We start from the raw sequence: 22,811 nt of genomic DNA on the forward strand, positions 1-22,811 counted from the left end.
GGAGGAGTGTTATAAAATTACAATGGTATATAAACACTGGACTGGAGGGGAGTGTTATAAAATTACTGTGATATATAAACACTGGGCTGGGGGAGTGTTCTAAATTTACTGTGGTATATAAACACAGGACAGGCGGAGTGTTATAAAATTACTGTGGTATGTAAACACTGCGCTCGGGAATGTTATTAAATTACTGTGGTATGTAAACATTGTGCTGGAGGGGGCTGTTATAAAATTACTGTGGTATATAAACACTGGGATGGGGGCGTGTTATAAAATTACTGTGGTATATAAACACTGCGCTGGAGGGGGAGTGTTATAAAATTACTGTGGTATATAAACACTGGGATGGGGGAGTGTTATAATATTCCTGTGGTATATAAACACTGGGCTGGGGGAGTGTTATAAAATTACTGTGGTATGTAAACACTGCGCTGGGGGAGTGTTATAAAATTACTGTGGTGTATAAACTCTGGGCTGGGGGAGTGTTATATAATTACTGTGGTATATAAACACTGGGCTGGAGGGGGATGTTATAAAAATACTGTGGTATGTAAACAATGGGCTGGGTGCGTGTTATAAAATTGCTGTGGGATATTAACACTGGGCTGGAGGGGGATGTCACAATATTACTGTGGTATATAAACACTGGGCTGGGGGAGTTGTTTTAATTCATTCTGGATCAGTGGTGCTGGAGGAGCACAGCAGTTCAGGCAGCATCCAACGAGCAGCGAAATCGAGGTTTCGGGCAAAAGCCCTCCTTCAGGAATAAAGGCAGTGAGCTGGAAGCATGGAGAGATAAGCTAGAGGAGGGTGGGGTGGGGAGAAAGTAGCATAGAGTACAATGGGTGAGTGGGGGAGGAGATGAAGTTGATAGGTCAGGGAGGAGTGGGTGGAGTGGATAGGTGGAAAAGGAGCTAGGCAGGTCAGACAAGTCCGGACATGTCATGGGGACAGTGCTGAACTGGAAGTTTGGAACCAGGGTGAGGTGGGGGAAGGGGAAATGAGGAAACTGTTGAAGTCTACATTGATGCCCTGGGGTGGAAGTGTTCTGAGGCGGAAGATGAGGCGTTCTTCCTCCAGGCGTCTGGTAGTGATCGAGCGGCGGTGAAGGGGGCCCAGGACCTCCATGTCCTCAGCAGAGTGGGAGGGGGAGTTGAAATGTTGGGCCACGGGGCGGTGTGGTTGATTGGTGCGGGTGTCCCGGAGATGTTCCCTAAAGCGCTCTGCTAGGAGGCATCCAGTCTCCCCAATGTAGAGGAGACCCCATCAGGAGCAACAGATACAATAAATGATATTAGTGGATGTGCAGGTAAAACTTTGATGGATGTAGAAGGCTCCTTTAGGGCCTTGGATGGAGGTGAGGGAGGAGGTGTGGACACAGGTTTTACAGTTCCTGCGGTGGCAGGGGAAGGTGCCAGGCTGGAATGGTGGGTCGTTGGGGGGCGTGGACCTGACCAGGTAGTCACGGAGGGAACAGTCTTTGCGGAAGGCGGAAAGGGTTGGGGAGGGAAATATATCCCTGGTGGTGGGGTCTTTTTGAAAGTGGCGGAAATGATGATTTGGTTTATGCGAAGGTTTGTAGGGTGGAAGGTGAGCACCAGGGGCGTTCTGTCCTTGTTACGGTTGGAGGGGTGGGGTCTGAGGGCGGAGGTGTGGGATGTGGACGAGATGCGTTGGAGGGCATCTTTAACCACGTGGGAAGGGAAATTGCGGTCTCTAAAGAAGGAGGCCATCTGGTGTGTTCTGTGGTGGAACTGGTCCTCCTGGGAGCAGATACGGCAGAGGCGGAGGAATTGGGAATACGGGATGGCATTTTTGCAAAAGGTAGGGTGGGAGGAGGTGTAATCCAGGTAGCTGTGGGAGTCGGTGGGTTTGTGAAAAATGTCAGTGTCAAGTCGGTCATCATTAATGGAGATGGAGAGGTCCAGGAAGGGAAGGGAGGTGTCAGAGATGGTCCAGGTAAATTTAAGGTCAGGGTGGAATGTGTTGGTGAAGTTGATGAATTGCTCAACCTCCTCGTGGGAGCAAGAGGTGGCGCCAATGCAGTCATCAATGTAGCGGAGGAAGAGGTGGGGAGTGGTGCCGGTGTAACTACGGAAGATCAACTGTTCTACGGAGCCAACAAAGAGAGAGGCATAGCTGGGGCCCATACGTGTGCCCATGGCTACCCCTTTGGTCTGGAGGAAGTGGGAGGATCCAAAGGAGAAATTGTTAAGGGTGAGGACCAGTTCGGCCAAATTAATGAGAGTGTTGGTGGAAGGGTACTGTTGGGGACGTCAGGAGAGGGAGAAACGGAGGGCTTGGTGGCCCTGGTCATGGCGGATGGAGGTGTAGAGGGATTGGATATCCATGGTGAAGATGAGGCGTTGGGGACCGGGGAAACGGAAGTCTTGGGGGAGGTGGAGGGCGTGGGTGCTGTCTCGAATATAGGTGGGGAGTTTCCCTAGACTAGGGGGGATAGGACAGTGTCGAGGTAGGTAGAGATGAGTTCAGTCGGGCAGGAGCAGGTGTGTGAGCAGAACAGGCTGATCGAGTATGAGAAGGAAAGGGAATGAAGGCAGGCAGTTGTGAGTTGTGTGTTCAACTGACTGTAGGCCCAGTTACTGTTGCCATCTTATACATTTGTGCTTTAAACGCTGCAGATGAATGATGTTGTGGTTAATCACACCAAACCTGTGCACTGACTGCTGTTGACGTGTCATTCATTCTGCCCCTGTGTTTCAAACAGGTTTTCGATTTCATCAGGAAAAGTTACTTGAAGAACTGAAGGATTATAAGTTTGTATTCCCCCAGCTGCTTTCAGGAAGAGGGAAGCGGAGTATATCCATACTGCCTCAGGTAATGACTGTGAGTCAGATCTCCAGGATGATTGCTTCACCTCACTCTAACCCACTGCTGTAGCTGTGACATTGGCACCCAGCCAACAAATCCTCTGTTACTGATTGGGCATGTAGGGCTGAGAGAGAAAGACAGAGAGAGGCAGGGTGGTGGGTTGAAGGGTTTCGGAGGAGGCGGGGGAGGCGAAAGACAGGGCTTGATGCGTGGTGGCGGAAGAGAAGGAAAAGTTTTGCGAGGGTAGAGAGAGAGGGTGCGGAGGCGAGAGGGAGAGAGGCAGAGAGAGAGAGAGAGAGGTTGGGGGCGAAGTGAGAGAGGTGTAAGGGGTGAAAAGTGAGAGAGAGAGACAAGAGTGGATGGGACAGAGAGAGGGTAGTCACAGGGAGAAAGAGAATTTGAAAGGCGTGGAGCTGAATCTCCTGCTCCGTGGATGCTGCCTGACCTGTTTCAACTCTTCCAACATGACATTTTGAACTGTGACCCTCCAGCATCTGCAGTCCTCACTTCCTCCTCACAGGAGAGAGAGAGAGAGAGACATGTTGGGGTGGAGGGACAGAGAGAGACGGGGGAAGGGGGCAGAGGTGGGGAACAGCAAGAGTGTACTTGGGTAAGATGGAGAGCTATGAAGGGGTTGGGGGGGAGAGAGAGAGAGTGTGGGGGAGATGGGAAAGAGACGGGTGGAAGTGTGAGAATTGGAGAGATGATTGGTGTTGGAGAACAAAGAGAGGTTTTGGTGTGGGGGAGAAAGGGAAGTGGGGGGGAGAGAGAGGATTGCAGGGAGAGAGAGTGTCGTATTGAGTGGGGAGGGGGACAGGGTGGGGAAGGTTGAGGAAGAGATGGGAAGTAGAGGGGGATGGCAAAAAAAGGGGGAGATTTGGGGGGACAGATGGGGTAAGGATGACTGGGGGAGAGTGAACAGAGGGGATGAGGATGAGAGGGGGTGGGGTGAAGAGAAGGGATGAAGGTGAGTGGGGGAGGAGGGATGAGGGAACAGGGATGAGGGTGACTGGGGAGGAAGGAACAGCGGGGATGAGGGTGAGTAGGGTGGGGGAACAGCGGGGATGAGGGTGAGTAGGGTGGGGGAACAGGGGATGAGGGTGAGTAGGGTGGGGGAACAGGGGATGAGGGTGAGTAGGGCGGGGGAACAGAGGGGATGAGGGTGAGTAGGGCGGGGGAACAGAGGGAATGAGGGTGAGTAGGGCGGGGGGAACAGAGGGAATGAGGGTGAGTAGGGTGGGGGAACAGAGGGAATGAGGGTGAGTAGGGCGGGGGAACAGAGGGAATCAGGGTGAGTAGGGTGGGGGAACAGAGGGAATGAGGGTGAGTAGGGCGGGGGAACAGAGGGAATGAGGGTGAGTAGGGTGGGGGAACAGAGGGAATGAGGGTGAGTAGGGTGGGGGAACAGAGGGAATGAGGGTGAGTAGGGTGGGGGAACAGAGGGAATGAGGGTGAGTAGGGCGGGGGAACAGAGGGAATGAGGGTGACTGGGGAGGAAGGAACAGAGAGGATGTGTGTGAGAAACAAAGCTCACTGTTGAATAACTTCCGAGTCAAATTCCGAAGCAGGTATTTATTGAAACATTTTTGCAAGAAAAGGTGTCAAACAAGGAGATGACATAGGTAGGAAGAGGGGTGAGGATGTCAGGCAGGCTTTCAGGGAGCTAGGTTGGAAGCTCAGAGTTAGAACGAACAGAGTTGTTGTCTCTGGTTTGTTACCCGTGCCACGTGATAGAGAGTCGAGGAATAGGGAGAGAGAACAGTTAAATGCGTGGATACAGGTATGGTGCCAGAGGGAGGGATTCCGGTTTCTGGACAACTGGGGTTCTTTCTGGGGAAGGTGGGACCTCTATAAACAGGATGGTCTCCACCTGAACCTGAGGGGCACCAGTATCCTTGGGGGGAGGTTTGCTAGTGCTCTTTGGGAGGGTTTAAACTAACTCTGCAGGGGCATGGGAACCTGGACTGTAGCTTTAGGGTACAGGACCTGGAGTGTAGGGAGGTTAGGAACAAGGCATCGATCTCGAAGGAGGGTACCTGTAAACTGGAAGGTGGCTTGAAGTGTGGGTTGGTACCTGGGATTTCGATGTTGTGGCTATTATGGAGACAAGGGTAGAACAGAGACAGGATTGGCTGTTGCAGGTTCCAGGGTTTAAATGTTAGGGTCAGAGGTGGGGGTACGAGAGGGGGAGGTGTGGCATTGCTTGTCAAGGATAGTATTACAGCGGTGGAAAGGACGATGGATGAAGACTCGCCATCTGAGGTAGTTTGGGCTGAGGTTAGAAATAGGAAAGGTGAGGTCACCCTGTTATTAGTTTTCTACAGGCCTCCTAATAGTCCTAGAGACTTAGAAGAAAGGATTGCGAGGATGATTCAGGAGAAGAGTGAAAGTAATAGGGTGGTTGTTATGGGGGACTTTAACTTTCCAGATATTGACTGGGAAAGCTATAAGAGAAAGTGAGGTCTGCAGATGCTGGAGATCAGAGTTGAAAATGTGTTGCTGGAAAAGTGCAGCAGGTCAGGCAGCATCCAAGGAACAGGAGATTCAACGTTTCCTGATGAAGGGCTTATGCCCGAAACGTCGAATTTCCTGTTCCTTAGATGCTGCCTGACCTGCTGCGCTTTTCCAGCAACACATTTTCAACTGTGAAAGCTATAGCTCGATTACGTTAGATGGGTCGGTGTTTGTCCAATGTGTGCAGGAGGGTTTCCTGACACAATATGTAGACAGGCCAACAAAAGGTGAGGCTATACTGGATTTGGTTCTAGGTAATGAACCAGGCCAGGTGTTAGACTTGGAGGTAGGTGAGCACTTCGGGGACAGTGACCACAACTCGGTGACTTTTACTTTAGTGATGGAGAGGGATAAGTGTGCACTGCAGGGCAAGAGTTATAGCTGGGGGCAGGGAAATTATGATGCAATGAGGCATGATTTAGGATGCGTGGCTTGGAAAAGTAGGCTTCCATGGAAGGGCACAATCGATATGTGGAGCTTGTTCAAGGAACAACTATTGAGTGTCCTTGATAAGTATGTACCAGTCAGGCAGGGAGGAAAGGGTCGTGTGAGGGAGCCGTGGTTTAATAAGGAATTGGAATCCCTTGTGAAAGGGAAGAGGGCGGCCTATGTAAAGATGAAGCGTGAAGGTTCAATTGGGGCGATTGAGAGTTATAAGGTAGCCAGGAAGGATCTAAAGAGAGAGCTAAGAGCAGCAAGGAGGGGACATGAAAAGTCCTTGGTTGGTAGGATTAGGGAAAACCCAAAGGCTTTCTATAGGTATGTCAGGAATAAAAGAATGACTAGGGTAGGAATAGATCCAGCCAAGGATAGTAGTGGGAAGTTGCGTGTGGAGGCTGAAGAAATTGGGGAGACACTGAATGAATACTTTTCGTCAGTATTCACTCAGGAACAGGACATTGTTGCTGATGTGAATATTGAGTCACAATTAATTAGAATGGATGGCTTTGAGCTATGTAGGTGTTGGAAATTCTGGAAAGGGTGAATGTAGGTAAGTCCCCTGGGCCTGATGGCATTTATCCTAGGATCCTCTGGGAAGCTAGGGAGGAGATTGCAGAGCCATTGGCCTTGATTTTTATGTCCTCGTTGTCTACAAGAATAGTGCCAGAAGACTGGAGGATAGCAAATGTGGTTCCCTTGTTCAAGAAGGGGAGTAGGGATAACCCTAGTAACTATAGGCCAGTGAGTCTCACTTCTGTTGTGGGCTAAGTCTTAGAGAGAATTGTAAGGGATAGAATTTATGAACATCTGGATAGGAATAATGTGATCAAGGATAGTCAGCATGGTTTTGTGAAGGGCAGGTCGTGCCTCACAAACCTTATTGAATTCTTTGAGAAGGTGACTAAGAAGGTGGATGAGGTCATGTGGTGTATATGGATTTTAGTAAGGCGTTTGATAAGGTTCCCCATGGTAGACTACTGCAAAAAATACAGAGGTATGGCATTGAGGGTGAGTTGGAGGTTTGGATTAGGAATTGGCTGGCTGAAAGGAGACAGAGGGTAGTAGTTGATGGTAAAGGTTCATCTTGGAGTGCAGTTACTCGCGGTGTTCCGCAAGGATCTGTTTTGGGACCATTGCTGTTTGTCATTTTTATAAATGATCTGGAGGAGGGGTAGAAGGTTGGGTGAGCAAGTTTGTGGATGATACGAAAGTCAGTGGAGTTGTTGACAGTGAGGAAGGATGTGGCAGGTTACAGCGGGATATAGATAAGTTGCAGAGCTGGGCAGAAAGGTGGCAAATGGAGTTCAATGTAACTAAGTGTGAGGTGATTCACTTTGGTAAGAGTAACAAGAAAATGGGGTACTGGGCTCACAGTCGGATACCTGGTAGTGTGGATGAGCAGAGGGATCTTGGTGTCCATGTACACAGATCTTTGAAAGTTGCCACCCAGGTAAATAGTGCTGTGAAGAAGGCATATGGCGTACTGGCTGTTATTGGTAGAGGAATTGATTCTGGAGTCCTGAGGTCATGTTGCAATTGTATAAGACTCTGGTGTGGCCGCATCTGGAGTATTGTGTGCAGTATCGGTCGCCATACTATAGGAAGGATGTGGAGGCACTGGAACGGGTGCAGAGGAGGTTTACCAGGATGTTGCCTGGCATGGTAGGAAGATCGTATGAGGAAAGGCTGAGGCATTTGGGGCTGTTTTCATTGGAGAAAAGAAGGTTTAGAGGGGACATGATAGAGGTGTACAAGATGATTAGGGGTTTAGATAGGGTTGACCATGAGAACCTTTTTCCAAGTATGGAGTCAGCTGTTACAAGGGGACATAGCTTTAAATTAAGGGGAGATAGGTATAGGACAGATGTTAGGGGTAGATTCTTTACTCAGTGAGTCGTGAGTTCATGGAATACCCTGCAGTGATGGACTCCCCCTCTTTATGGGCATTTAAACGGGCATTGGATAGGCACATGGAGGATAGTGGGCTAGTGTAGGTCAGGTGGGCTTGGATCGGCGCAACATCGAGGCCAAAGGGCCTGTACTGCGCTGTATTTTTCTATGTTCTATGTAGACACCCTGATCAGAAGGTTACATTACAATTTATACAGGTAAAAACAATGCCTGCAGATGCTGGAAACCAGATTCTGGATCAGTGGTGCTGGAAGAGCACAGCAGTTCAGGCAGCATCCAAAGTGCAGCGAAATCGACGTTTCAGGCAAAAGCCCTTCATCAGCAATACGGTTCAGTTGAGTCTCTCGGTCCTCCCCTTTTACCCCGTTGGTTGTTTTCGTTGTTGTGCGTAGCCTATCACAAGCTCGAGTTTCACACTGCCTCTGTTTACATCTCCAACTCCTCTAAACCTGTCGCCCCCCCCCCCCCAACACCCCAATATTTATTTTATTCCTTATTTGGTTATCTTGTTCATACTAACTCCCTATGTGCATGACAATTGCAACTGTCATGTCAGTACATCTGTTTGTACAGTCGACCACCCCCCTTTTCGGTTAGTTATTTCCTGGTATACACCCCCATGATTCCGCCTCGCAATTTTTGCAGAAGCAAGATACAGCTATTTGTCGATGTTTGTGCAGGTATGTCTAGTTTAACATACACCCCCCTCATGGTCCAGCCTTGTGGTGTTTGCAGAAACAACAACATTTGCAAACGCCTCTCGCAATGCGAGTGACTGGGAGGAGGGGGACAGAGGGGATGAGGGTGACTGGGAGGGGAACAGAGGGGATGAGGGTGACTGGGGGGGGGACAGAGGGGATGAGGGTGAGTGGGAGGGGGAGAGAGGGGATGAGGGTGAGTGGGGGAGGTGGATCAGAGGGGATGAGGATGAGTGGGAGGGGGACAGAGGGGATGAGGGTGAGTGGGGGAGGGGGATCAGAGGGGATGAGGGTGAGTGGGGGAGGGGGAATCAGAGGGGATGATGGCGAGTTGGGAGGGGAAGCAGAGAGGGTGACTAGGGAGTGGGGAACAGAGGGGATGAGGGTGAGGGGGACAGAGGGGATGAGGGTGAGTGGGGGAAGGGGATCCGAGGGGATGAGGGTGAGTGGGGGAAGAGGAACAGAGGGGATGAGGGTGAGTGGGGGAAGGGGATCAGAGGGGATGAAGGTGAGTTGGGGAAGGGGATCAGAGGGGATGAGGGTGGTGGGGGGGGAACAGAGGGGATGAGGGTGAGTGGGGGAAGGGGATCCGAGGGGATGAGGGTGAGTGGGGGAAGAGGAACAGAGGGGATGAGGGTGAGTGGGGGGGGACAGAAGAGATGAGGGTGAGGGGGGGGGGGAGGGAGAAACAGTGGGGGATGAGGGTGACTGGACATCCCACCTGCTTGTTCTGTCCCTGATAGAGAAAGCGAAACGGTTAACTGTCACTGACAAAGATTGATTGAAAACAAGAGCAGTCCTGATTGAGCTGTTAATGACCGTGTGGATAATGTCACCGATTCCAAATCAAACAGTGATGGGATGAGGGTATCTCATCTGGCATGGTGGATCAGTGGTTAGCACTATTGCCTCATACTGCCAGAGTCCTGAGTTCGATTCCAGCCTCAGGTGACTGACTATGTGAAGTTTGTATGTTCTCCCCATGTCTATTTGGGTTTCCTCCTGCAGTCCAAAGATGTGCAGTTTAGGTAAATTGGCTATGCTAACCTATCCATAGTATTCAGCGATGTCTAGGTTAGATGCATTAGTCAGGGGGGACTGGGTCTGGGTAGGTTCCTGTTTGGAGGGTTGCTGGGGGCTTGTTGGGCTGAAGGGCCTGTTCCTACACTGTCGGAATTCTTTCAGGTGCATCACAAAAAAAATTGAAGGCGGGACTTGAAACATTTCAACCATCGTTGAAATACTATCCATAAGTTTGCTGATCAGGTAATAAGTTAATTCTTCAAATAGGGATTGGAATCGAGCCAGAACATGTTGAGAAACAGAAATATGCAGAGAATTAAAATTACCCAGATCAAATTACACACTGCAAAGAACAGGCTGCAGTTGTTGGTTGCTCAAAGTATGAATTTAGGAGTTGAGTGGGACTTTGACGTGATCCACGATTCAGTGCTGTTTGTATTTGACATGGAGCTGCAGTGAGAGGTTGGAGACTGAAATGTAAACTGCTGCAGGAACACTGTGAATGTGAGCTGAGTTAAATGGCCAGATGAAACCTGTAAAATGCAGGATGCGGAGGTGCTGGTGTTTGACTGAGGTGGACAAAGTTTTAAAAAAAACACATGACTGTAGGTTATAGTCCAATAAATTTACTTGAAATTGTAACCTTTCAGAGCAATGCTCCTTCATCAGGTGAAGTGTGAGATGGCATACCAATACAGAGTTTATAAGCAGAGGCATCAAAAGATCATAGAATTGGTGTATGATGGAGAACTCTGTCAGAAAGGAAATGCAAGTTTCAACTGATGAAGGAGCAAATTCAGAATCTGTTTCAAGTCACTGCTCCAAGGTAATGAAGGATGTTTATCAGTCCCTGCCTAACTTTCCAAACTTCAGTCAGGCCAAGATACAGAGGTGACATTTCAGGTCAGACACTGAATTGTTGGTGTGAGGCCTTCAGAGTCTGTCTCCGAGTTTTACATCAGGTTGGTCTTGTTCCAAAAGCAGGAATTTGTGAAATGCCACACTAACCGACTGTGACTACAAATCGTGTGTTTTTTGAACAAAATAGAATGTATCTGCAAATAAACCAACATCTTGGATGAAATGATTCATCACCCCAGCGATTTAAATGTGTGTGTGCGCGCGCGCACGCGCATACACTTGAGAGTGTGTATGAGTGTGATCGACATGATGTGGAAGTGTTATTGTGTGATTATTGATCAAAATGCTCAATGTAGCAAGAAAACAGGACACTGCAAAAGGATGAGGAAGAAAGCACCCAGCGACATTCTCCATGCCAACATCTCCACCAATCAGAGTTCACTACTGATGTCTCTCTCATGCAGTATGAATGGAGCTTTTCCTGGTGTTTTATTATCACTCCTTACTGGAAGACTGTATTGAAAATCAAGCTCCACTCCTCCCACAGGCCTTGCAAAAATGATGATTTGAAAAGTTACAAAATTGTTCCCCAGTTTATCTGATTATAGCAATCAGTCTGAAAGAACGCACAGCAATGTTTTTATAGTAGACCAGAATTATTATTTATTACAAGTAATTACACTGAACAATCAGCATCATGGAATGTGGGTGTTGCTCACTGGAGCAGCATTTATTACCCGGCCGAGCTGTCCTTGAGAAGTTGGTGATGAGCTGCCCTCATGAACTGCTGTAGTCCACTTACTGTCACTCAGTCTGGCATTTTACAAATTTCTGCTTTTGGAGCAAGGCCTGCCTGATATAAAACACAGAGACAGACTGTTGGGAAGAGAGGTCAAAGAGCAGTCTCAAGTTCTGTGTTCAGATAATTGATCTTTATTTGAGCACTTTACCATATTTGCAGGAGAGGCCAGAGACCACTCTGAATCTGGTCTTCACAAGGGGGTCAATTACCCTCTTAATTCCATCTCAGAATGGAGAAGAGTCATAGAGTCATAGAGATGTACAGCATGGAAACAGACCCTTCGGTCCAACCTGTCCATGCCGACCAGATATCCCAACCCAATCTAGTCTCACCTGCCAGCACCTGGCCCCTCTGATTCCCCAGTGGGATACAGCATTTTTATACACTTCACATTACAATAATTACATGCAACATTGTCATTGTACCTTCACCCATACATCCAATCCTGTGAAACACCTGATCACTGATAGGGCTGTCCATATCGCTGTCTATGTTTCCCATGATCTTGTGATATTTACCAGATATCAAATCATCAGGCCATGGGATCTTAAAATGTATCCCACTAATTATACTCTCCTTCAGACAATTTTTAGACTTGCTTATCTCTAAGGGCTGCTCAAATTCTATTATCCATTGTATTTATTATTATATCTGTCAAATTCTATTACTCGTCTTCTATTTCCCACTGGAGTCTAGATTAGAGTGGTGCTGGAAAAGCACAGCAGGTCAGGCAGCATCCGAAGAGCAGGAAAACCGATGTTTAGGGCAAAAGCCCTTTGTCAGGAATGGAGGCAGAGTGCTTGCAGTGTGGAGAGATAAATTGGGGGGGGAGGGGGGTGCGGCCTTTATATTTCCCACTGTCCTAATCATAGGAGATACAGAAGGTAAATGTCTGGCTCAGGCAGCACCCCAGAGAATACTACCTTTGGAGGTCTTTATTTTCAACTTCCTAACTCCCTAAATTCACTGTTCATGACCTCATCCTTTTCCTAGCTGAGTCATTGGCTGCTCACCCTCTCCTTTAAAAATGCCATAGACTTGATCCGAGACATCCCAGACCCTGGCACCCAGGAGGCAACATATCACCTGGGAGCCAAAAGAGAAAATGCTGGAAAATCTCAGCAGGTCTGGCAGCATCTGTAAGGAGAGAAAAGAGCTGACATTTCAAGTCTAACTGACCCTTTGTCAAAGCTTTGACTTGCTCAAAAGCCTATTGTAAATCCAAATAGATCATGCCCAATAACTCTCCTTTGTCTAACTTATACAATCATGGAATTCTTGTAGTACATTTGACTCACCATGTCTGTCCGCATACCTGAAAGTGACCCAGCTAGTCCAACTCCAGCTCTATTTCTGTCGCCTTCTAACTTCATCCCTTTCAAATATACATCCAGTTCTGTTTTGAAACCTCCGATGGAATCCCCCTCCCCCAATCTCCCAAGCATCACATTCCAAATCCTAACAACTCTGAGTAAAGATGTTTCTCCTCATTTCACTCCTAGCTCTCTTGCTGACAATCTTAAAATGCAATCCCTCGCTAGTGACATCCAACTCAGGAAAACAAAATGTCTTTCTTTACCCTATCAAAATTGTTCATAATTTAGAACACCTGAATACAGTCACCTCTCAATCTTCTCTGCTCCAAGGTGAATAAGCCCATTCTCTCTCATTTTGCTTTGGTTTGAAAATCCTTCATTCCTGGTATCATTCTAGTAAACTTTCTTTGAACTCTCTCCAGGGCTTTAATATCCTTCCTTAAATAGAGTACCCAGAATTGAACACAACACTCCAGATGTGACATGACCAATGAATTGTAAAGGTGCAGCAACCCTTCTTTGCTTTTAGACTCTGTGTCCCTATTTATAAACCCAAGGATCCTCTAGGCCTTCATAAAAGTGTTTCAATTTGCCTGGCCATCTTCAGAGAATCATGTACATGAACCCCAAGGTCCCTTTGCTCCTTTACTCCCCTCCGAGTTGTATCGTTGATTGTGTGTTGTCTCTCCATGTTTCTTCCACCCCAATGCATATCCTCACATTTCTCTTCATTGAAATCCATCTATCAGGTGACTGGCCATTTAGCCAACTTGTCAATATTCCTCTGAAGTCGCTCAACATCAAACTCACAATTCATCATTCTCCATAGCTTCATACCTGGAAATTTAGAGATTTTGCCCTCAATGCACATTTCTAAAAATCAGAAAAGGCAAGAGTCCGAATACCAATCCTTTGGGAATACCACTTCCAACTTGTCTCCAATCAGAGAAATGCCCATCTATACCTACCCTCTACTTCCTTTTGTTAGGAGCCAGCTTTGAGTCCAGGCTGCCAAGGACCCATCAATGCTAACCAACCTGCCATGTGGCACCATATCAATGCTTTCTGAAAGTCCAAATGTACAATATCTACAGCACTCCCCTCATCCACTGCCTGTGTTACCTTGTCAAAGAACTTAAGTTTGTCAGACATAACTTTCCTTTGAAAAAAACCATGTTGACTGTCTGACTTATTTTTCTATGACTGCATATTTACCCTATCCCGACTATAGCCTCATCTGTTTTCCTGCGATTATCGTCTTAATCCCACCCTTTCTGCCCATCTGCTGATCATAGAACAGAGAACATTACAGCACAGTACAGGCCCTTCGGCCCTCGATGTTGCGCTGATCTGTGAAACCAGTCTGAAGCCCATCTAACTTATACTATTCCATTCTAGTCCATAATCTTATCAAATTGCCATTTAAATGCCCTTAAAGTTGGCGAGTCTACTACTGTTGCAGGCAGTGCATTCCATTTCCCTATTACTCCTTTCCATCCTTTCGATAGAATGTGTATCCTTGGATATTTAGTTCTCAGCCCTGATCCCCTTGCAGCTGAGACTGTGATACCCACAACACCATATCTGCCAATTTAAAACTGTGCTACAAGCTTATTTACCTTGTTTCATTGACTGCGTGCATTAAAGTATAACACCCTCAGTTCTGCATTGACTGCTTTTTTCATAGTTGTCCCTGACCTGGGCCTGAAGTTAGATTCCTGACCTTATTGACTTTCTGTGCTCTTACTTGTTCTAGAAACTGTGATACTCTCTACTGAACCCACATAGAGTCATAGAGATATACAGCATAGAAACAGGCCATTGGGTCCAACCTGTCCATGCCGACCAGATATCTCAAGTAAAAAATGAGGTCTGCAGATGCTGGAGATCACAGCTGCAAATGTGTTGCTGGTCAAAGCACAGCAGGTTAGGCAGCATCTCAGGAATAGAGAATTCGACGTTTCGAGCATAAGCCCTTCATCTAGTCCATGTCCCCATCCAAATGCCTCTTAAATGTTGCAATTGTACCAGCCTCAACCACTTCCTCTGGCAGCTCATTCCATACACGTACCACCCTCTGTGTGAAAAAGCTGCCCCTTAAGTCCCTTTGATATCTTTCCCCTCTTAACCTAAACCTGTGCCCTCTAGTTCTGGACTCCCCCACCCCAGGGAAAAGACTTTGTCTATTTATCCTATCTATGCCCCTCATAATTTTGTAAACCTCTGTAAGGTCACCCCTCAGCCCCCAACGCTCCAGGGAAAACAGCCCCAGCCTGTTCAGCCTCTCCCTGTAGCTCAAATCCTCCGACCCTGGCAACATCCTTGTAAATCTTTTCTGAACCCTTTCAAGTTTCACAACATCTTTCCAATAGGAAGGAGACCAGAATTGCACGCAATATTCCAACAGGTGCCTAACCAATGTCCTGTACACCTGCAACATGACTTCCCAACTCCTGTACTCAATACTCTGACCAATAAATGAAAGCATACCAAACACCTTCTTCACGTCCTTACCATTAAGCTCTCACACACTTTAAATTTTTCCACAAATGTTTGCAGTTGAACTCACTCTGCCCCTTCCTCCCCACTATGTAGTTTAAAATCCCTATCTACGGCCTTATTTATGTGATTTTACAGGTCTCGGATTCAGGTGGCACCTGTCCACCTGGAACAGCTCTTTCCTTCCCCTATTCTGGTACAAATGTCCCCTGAATTCAAACCCATTTCCCCTACACTAATCACCATCCCCTACTCAACCATTACCACCAAATCAGGGGATCAACCCTGGTTCAATGGAGGGTGCAGGAGGACATGGCAGGAACAACATCAGACATACCTAAAAATGAGGTGTCAACCTGGTGACGCTATCAAACAGGATTACTTGTGTATCAAGCAGCATTAACAGCAAGTGATAGACAGAGCCAAGTGATCCCACAACCAATGAATCAATTTGAAGTTTGGCAGTGCTGCCACATCCAGTTGTGAATGGTGGGGGGAAATTAAATAACTCACTGGAGGAGGAGACTCCATAACTATCCCCATCCTCAATGATGGAGGAGCCCAGCCCAGATGAGGCTGATGCATTCACAACAATCTTCAGTCAGAAGTGCTGAGTGGATGATCCATCTCAGCCTCTGCCAGTGATCCCCAGCATCACAGACACCAGTCTCCAGCCAATTCAATTCACTTCACATAATGTCAAGAAACAGCTGGGGACACTGAATACTGCAAAGGAAATGGGCCCTGATAACATTCCAGTAATAGTACTGAAAATGTATGCTCCAGAACTTGCCGTTCCCCTAGCCAAGCTGTTTTAGTACAGTTACAGCTGGCATCTACCCAACAATGTGGAAAATTGCCCACATATATCTTGTATAGAAAAAGCAGGACAAGCCACCCCAAACAATTCCCGTCCCATCAGTCTACTCTCCATCATCAGTGAAGTGATGGAAGGAGTCACCAACAGCGCTATTAAGCTCTCCAACTACTGTCAGCCATGTTCTGCAGCATTAGCCATGGGCAGCCATTAGCCATTTTGTGTTGCTCAGTCATGGGCTTCTCTAACAGGCCAGATAGCTTCTTTCTGATATACCTCATGATCCTTTGGTCAGTACAGGAGAAAGTTATATCTTTGGTGGAGGTCCTCATAGTGGAGGCAACCAAGTATTTAAAGATGCCTGTTTCAAAGGAATGCTCATTAAAGGTGGATAAACCCCCAGGACCTGATCAGGTGTACCGAGAACTCTGTGGGAAGCTAAAGAAGTGATTGCTGGGCCTCTTGCTGAGATATTTGTACCATCGATAGTCACAGATGAGGTGCTGGAAAACTGGAGGTTGGCAAACGTGGTGCCACTGTTTAAGAAGGGCAGTAAAGACAGGCCAGGGAACTATAGACCGGTGAGCCTGACCTCAGTGGTGGAGGGAATCCTGAGGGACAAGATATACAAGTATTTGGAAAGGCAAGGACTGATTAGGGATAGTCAGCATGGCTTTGTGGGTGGGAAATCATGTCTCACAAACTTGATTGAGTTTTTTGAAGAAGTAACAAAGAGGATTGATGAAGGCAGAGCAGTAGATGTGAGCTATATGGACTTCAGTAAGGCTTTCGACAACATTCCCCTTGCTCTTTAGCAAGGTTAGGTCTCATGGAATACTGGGAGAACTAGCCATTTGGAACCTTGCTTCAAGGTAGAAGACAGAGGGTGGTGGTGGAGGGTTGTTTTTCTGACTGGAGGCCTGTGTCCAGTGGAGTGCCACAAGGATCGGTGCTGGGTCCTCTACTTTTCATCGTTTACATAAACGATTTGGATGCGAGCATAAGAGGAATAGTTAACAAGTTTGCAGATGACACCAAAATTGGAGATGTAGTGGACAGCGAAGAGGGTTACCTCAGATTACAACAGGATCTGGACCAGATGGGCCAATGGGCTGCGAAGTGGCAGATGGTGCTGTATTTTGGGAAAGCAAATCTTAGCAGGACTTATACACTTAATGGTAAGGTCCTAGGGAGTGTTGCTGAACAAAGGTGCCTTGGAGTGCAGGTTCATAGCTCCTTGAAAGTGGAGTCACAGGTAGATAGGATAGTGAAGAAGGCGTTTGGTTTGCTTTCCTTTATTGGTCAGAGTATTGAGTACAGGAGTTGGGAGGTCATGTTGTGGCTGTACAGGACATTGGTTAGGCCACTGTTGGAATATTGCGTGCAATTCTGGTCTCCTTCTTATCGGAAGGAAGTTATGAAACTTGAAAGGGTTCAGAAAAGATCTACAAAGATATTGCCATGTTTGAAGGATTTGAGCTATGGGGAGAGATTGAATAGGCTAGGGCTGTTTTCCATGGAGCGTCGGAGGCTGAGGGGTGACCTTATAGAGGTTTATAAAATCATGAGGGGCATGGATAGGATAAATAGACAAGATCTAGATTTAGGGTGAGAGGGGAAAGATATAAAAGAGACCTAAGGGACAACGTTTTCAGGCAGAGGGTGGTACGTGTATAGAATGAACTGCCAGAGAATGTGGTGGAGGCTGGTACAATTGCAACATTTAAAAGGCATCTGTATATGAATAGGAAGGGTTTGGAGGGACATGGGCCGGGTGCTGGCAGGTGGGACTAGATTGGGTTGGGATATCTGATCAGCATAAACGAGATGGATCGAAGGGTCTGTTTCTGTGCTGTACATCTCTATGACTCTATGATTAGGGAGTGTCAGTGAGTACCTGTCTAATTTTGATGAATTATTTTCTCCCTGCACAGGTGTGGTATTCAAATCACATCAGGATCTCTGTGACTCTGGAGGGAAAGGATTTAATACTGGACCTTGAGCAGAATAGGTGTGTGAGTATTTCACTGCAGACTGGAGAATTCTGGGTTTCTGTTAAACTCTCCCTGAGCAATCTGTGGGGGTATGGAGTCAGACCAAATGTTTCAATTCAATCAAGGTTTTCTCAGTCACAAAACAAATCCTCCAACCCTGTAAAGATTTACAAGGACGTTGCCAGAGTTGGAGGATTTGAGCTACAGGGAGAGGCTGAACAGGCTGGGGCTGTTTTCCCTGAGGGGTGACCTTATAGAGGTTTACAAAATTATGAGGGGCATGGATAGGATAAATAGACAAAGTCTTTTCCCTGGGGTCAGGGAGTCCAGAACTAGAGGGCATAGGTTTAGGGTGAGAGGGGAAAGATATAAGAGACCTAAGAGGCAACATTTTCACACAGAGTGTGGTACGTGTATGGAATGAGCTGCCAGAGGAAGTGGTGGAGGCTGGTACAATTACAACATTTAAGAGGCATTTGGATGGGTATATGAATAGGAAGGGTTTGGAGGGATATGGGCTGGGTGCTGGCAGGTGGGACTAGATTGGGTTGGGATATCTGGTCGGCATGGACAGGTTGGACCGAAGGGTCTGTTTCCGTGCTGTACATCTCTATGACTCTATGACATCCCTCCCCTATAAATGTGGGGACTTGGGCCTATCCTTTCTCATGTTGCCTCTCCTGGGATATTTTCCCACCTTGTCCGATTCCTCTGATGCAGCGTCAGATTTCGGGGGTGAGTACTGGACCAGAGCCAGCCTCTTGCACCCAGAGTATCTCGGAAGAAATTCATATTCTTCTTCAGGTGCTCAAGGCATCAAGGCTGTGACATTCAACGTGTCCACCTCAGAATCCAAGGATTCTTTGACGTTGGACAGAGGGGGTGGATCCATGACTCTGACAGCCTTTCTGTCTGTTCTGAGGGGCTTCTGCTCTGTTTGCGAGTTTGCAGCTTTCATGTGGTCCGTGCGCTTGTACACAGCTACCTCTCCTCCACGAATCTTGCACGTCACACGGACCTGAACTTGTGTAACCACGCCTCTTACTTACGCTACTTCTGTGGTTTTGGCACCACACTTTATCGTCTGAAGTAAAGGAGGAGTTTTGTGTCTGGCATTGGCATTACTGATGCTGTTTCACCACCGTCTCCCAGGAAATCCGGGAAGATCCGTTTTAGTCTGGTACAGAGTCTTCTTTCTGTTAACAACTCTGCTGGAACTATCCCAGTCACCGTCTAAGGAGTGGTTAGCTAATCAAACAGGAACCAGATCAGCTTGCCATTGAGTGAAGCTGTAGGTGGTATCTTTAAGTAAAAAATGAGGTCTGCAGATGCTGGAGATCACAGCTGCAAATGTGACTTTGGGCTGCTCTTCCCACCAGACCAATGCACGATGGATGGTATGGTATTGTTCTTGGGGGAAAGTGAGCATGCAGGTGGAGATTGGAATTAAAGACTGTGGTGCTGGAAAAGCACAGCAGGTCAGGCTGTGTCAGAGGAGCAGGAGAGTCACCTTTTCAGGCATAAGCTCTTCATCAGGGATGGTGAGGTTAACTCTTCTGCCCTCCGAATGCTGCCTGACAGTTTGTGCTGTTCTTACATGCTGAATGCCATTCGACTTAATACTCAAATACTCAAATTCCCAGCTGGTATATGATGGCCCGATGTCTGTGACCAACACTTCTGGGAGCCCATGTATTCCAAAAGATACTCAATAAAGTTTTCTATCACTGCTCCCGTGTTTGACGAATGAACTAACCACTTTGAGTGCGTGTCCACAATAACGAAGAATGTTGAGCCGATGAAAGGGCGAGCAGAGTCAGAATGTAACTGGGTGCAGGGTTTGTCTGGCCATTCCCACAAATGTGGGCGAGCTGCTGGTGGGAATCTTTGTTGGTGCTCTGGGCACTGTCCCACCAATTGGATGTTTGTATCTAATCCTGGCCACCCCAGGCTTAACACGTCCCCAGCATCTTCATCTCCAAAACCCCTGGAAGACTCTGGTGGCTCAGGGTAATCATCCTTACTCCCCATAATAAAATGCCCCCACCTTTGAGAATCCGGTCTCACCGGGAACATAGGTTTCAGTTCTGGTTTTAATGGTTCAGTTTTTGCATCCAAAGTCTGATTGCCAGCAATGACCATTGTGTATCCAAAAAGTTAAAATCCGGAATGGAGTTTTCCAGGGGAGGGACGACTGGTGGTGGACCTGTCAGCAGGAGGCTGCTCAAGGCAACCACATTTGCTACTGGGCCTCCCAGACGGTGTTCCAACTTATGCACATAGAATGAGAGCCCTGAAACTATGAGTGGCATGACCTTGTCTTTTTTGAGTAGTCCTAGCAGGGGCTTGTGGTATGTTGCCATTACAAATGTAATCTGTAAAGGTATTGGTAGAACTTACTTACTCCAAAGATGGCTGCCACACCTTCCTTCTCTATCTGGGTGTATTGTTGTTTGGCATCAGCCAAAGTCCAAGAAGCCTACACCATCAGGCGTTCCTCTCCACTGGGCCATGGGTGAGCCAACACCACCCCAATATTGTCTGGGGAGGCATCACATGTTAGCACTACAACGTTAGCATGGGATCATGGTGTGCCAACATCTTAGACAACAATAACCACTTCTTCATTTCCCTGAAGCCTACATCTTGGCTCAGACCATTTCCAAGGCTGACCCTTTTCCAATTTCAGGTGTAGGGATGCCAGGATGGAGGCCAGGGTGGGCATGAATTTTCAGTAATTATCCATCAATCTCAGGAAAAGCCTAAGCTCTGGTACAGATGTGAGAGGAGGGGCACCTTTGATTGCCCTCCCTTACCTTCCAACAACCCAGTCTTGTTTATTCTGTTGCCCAGGTCGGTCACTTGGGGCGCCTGGAACACACATGGTTCCTTTTTCAGGACATCGGTCTCCTTTGGAGAAACGTCTAAGCACTGTGTCCAAGTCCTCAATGTGCTCTTTATTGGTCTTCCCATCTATTAACGCATCATCCAGATTAGTGGCGAGCAGAGTCAGAGTCAGTTTTTCCTCGGAAAAACTGCACAGGGCCTGACGATACCCCAGACGGCAATCTTGTATTTTGGGCACAGACTCTAATGGGAATGAACTGGAGCTTACTTCTGGGAATCCTCATCGAACTGCAATTGCATGTCCACATGGCTGATGTATCGCCCATGAAGGACAGCCCCTACCCCCACAGCCCTGCGCCATCTTTGCTGATACATCCCCAATGCGAAGGAATAGGTATTTATCCAGCTTCAAGCAGTGGCCTAGTGGCCTACCATTTGTTTATGGCTCCCACAAAATGAGCAGTCAAACTTCACCAGTACGATTGATGGTGCCCATTCAGCTAACAGTCCTGCTTTCATGGTTTCTTCATTTTCTAGCCTCCTGATTTCAGCCTCGACATAAGGCACATGGCACTGGGTGGGCCTTGTCGAATCGTGCAATTACTTCCCGATCGACCCACACGGTGGCCTGGTCTCCTCTGACAGGCCCCTGACCTTCCTGAAAACCCTCTGGGTATTTAATTCAGACTTCACTCAGGCAGCCCTTTGCAAATTGAAAAATGTTGAGCCCATCAAGGTGATTGCTTCGCAACCAATTTTGTCTCATCAGGATTGGGTCCAAGCCTTTTACTTCAAGATTAGATTCCATACAGTGTGGAAATAGGCCCTTTCGGCCCAACAAGTCCACACTGACTCTCCAAAGAGTAACCCACCCACCCAGACCCATTCCCCTCTGACTAATGCACCTTACACTATGGGCAATTTAGAATGGCCAATTTACCTGGCCTGCAGGTGGAAACCTATGCAGACACAGGGAGAATGTACAAACTCTACACAGACACTCGCCCAAGGCTGGAATCAAACCTGGGTCCCTGGCGCTGTCAGGCAGCAGTGCTAAACTGATGAAGGGCTTTTGCCTGAAACGTTGATTTCGCTGCTTGTTGGATGCTGCCTGAACTGCTGTGCTCTTCTAGCACCACTGATCCAGAATCTGGTTTCCAGCATCTGCAGTCATTGTTTTTACCTCAGTGCTAACCACTGAGCCACCGTGCCGCCCGAACTTCTCATATGAGACCAACTGAAATTGTATCCTTCATCTGTAAAGGTTCCCCTCTGCAAATTCGCAGTCTAACCAAGGTTTTACATTAACTTAGTGTTGGAGTCCAGAGCAAATTTTGTTAAAGACTGTTGTAATGGCTGCACTGGTATTGACACTTACTAGAATCAGGTGACCATTTAACCAGATGTTTATTTTAATTGGTTCTGATTTAGATATTGCTAAGCAATTTAAGTGTTCTAATCCTCCTATTGGTGGATTTTGCAGGTTGTGCACTCTCCTGAATACTCAATTTAACTCGAGTCCACATACTGGCAGGAACTACAATGGCTTCGGCCTGGATCTGAAAGAAAATGTTAACTGTTTGGCTGAGACTTAGCTTGGTTTTGGGGTTTTGCTATGGGCTGACCTAGAGTCTCTCTGGATCAGGGGTGCTGAAAGAGCACAGCAGTTCAGGCAGCATCTGAGGAGCAGGAGAAAAAAAAACCGACGTTTCAGGCAAAAGCCCTTCATCAGGAATATAGGCAGGGAGCCTGAAGGGTGGAGAGATAAGCTAGAGGAGGGTGGGGAGAAAGTAGCATAGAGTACAATGAGTGAGTGGGGGGGAGGGGATGAAGGTGATTGGTCAGGGAGGAGTGGATAGGTAGAAAAGAAAGGCAGGTAGGACAAGTCATGGGGACAGTGCTGAGCTGGAAGGTTGGAGCTGAGGGAAGGGGAAATGAGGAAGCTGTTGAAGTCCACATTGATGCCCTGGGGTTGAAGTGTTCAGAGGCGGAAGATGAGGCGTTCTTCCTCCAGGTGTCTGGTGGTGAGGGAGCGACAGTGAAGGAGGCCCAGGACCTCCATGTCCTTGGCAGTGTGGGAGGGGGAGTTGAAATGTTGGGCCACAGGGCGGTGTGGTTGATTGGTGAGGGTGTCTTGGAGATGTTCCCTAAAGCACTCTGCTAGGAGGCGCCCAGTCTCCCCAATGTAGAGGACACCACGTCGGGAGCAATGGATACAATAAATGATATTGGTGGATGTGCAGGTAAAACTTT

At 47.6% G+C, this 22,811-nt stretch overlaps 1 protein-coding gene across 1 annotated transcript in view; it reads left to right on the forward strand.

Moving 5' to 3' along the window:
* The window catches only part of LOC132815006 (disintegrin and metalloproteinase domain-containing protein 12-like), a gene marked incomplete at its 3' end in the record, with an annotated part of 130,937 nt that overhangs the window by 11,953 nt on the left and 96,173 nt on the right, over positions 1–22,811 (forward strand). Inside the window, exons 2-3 of the mRNA XM_060823623.1 lie at positions 2,732–2,841; positions 17,652–17,728. Of these exons, the coding sequence (XP_060679606.1) occupies positions 2,732–2,841; positions 17,652–17,728 (187 nt within the window). The remainder of the gene's footprint in view (positions 1–2,731; positions 2,842–17,651; positions 17,729–22,811) is intronic.

Source organism: Hemiscyllium ocellatum, unplaced genomic scaffold (assembly GCF_020745735.1).
Source record: "Hemiscyllium ocellatum isolate sHemOce1 unplaced genomic scaffold, sHemOce1.pat.X.cur. scaffold_999_pat_ctg1, whole genome shotgun sequence".
NCBI lineage: Eukaryota > Metazoa > Chordata > Chondrichthyes > Orectolobiformes > Hemiscylliidae > Hemiscyllium > Hemiscyllium ocellatum.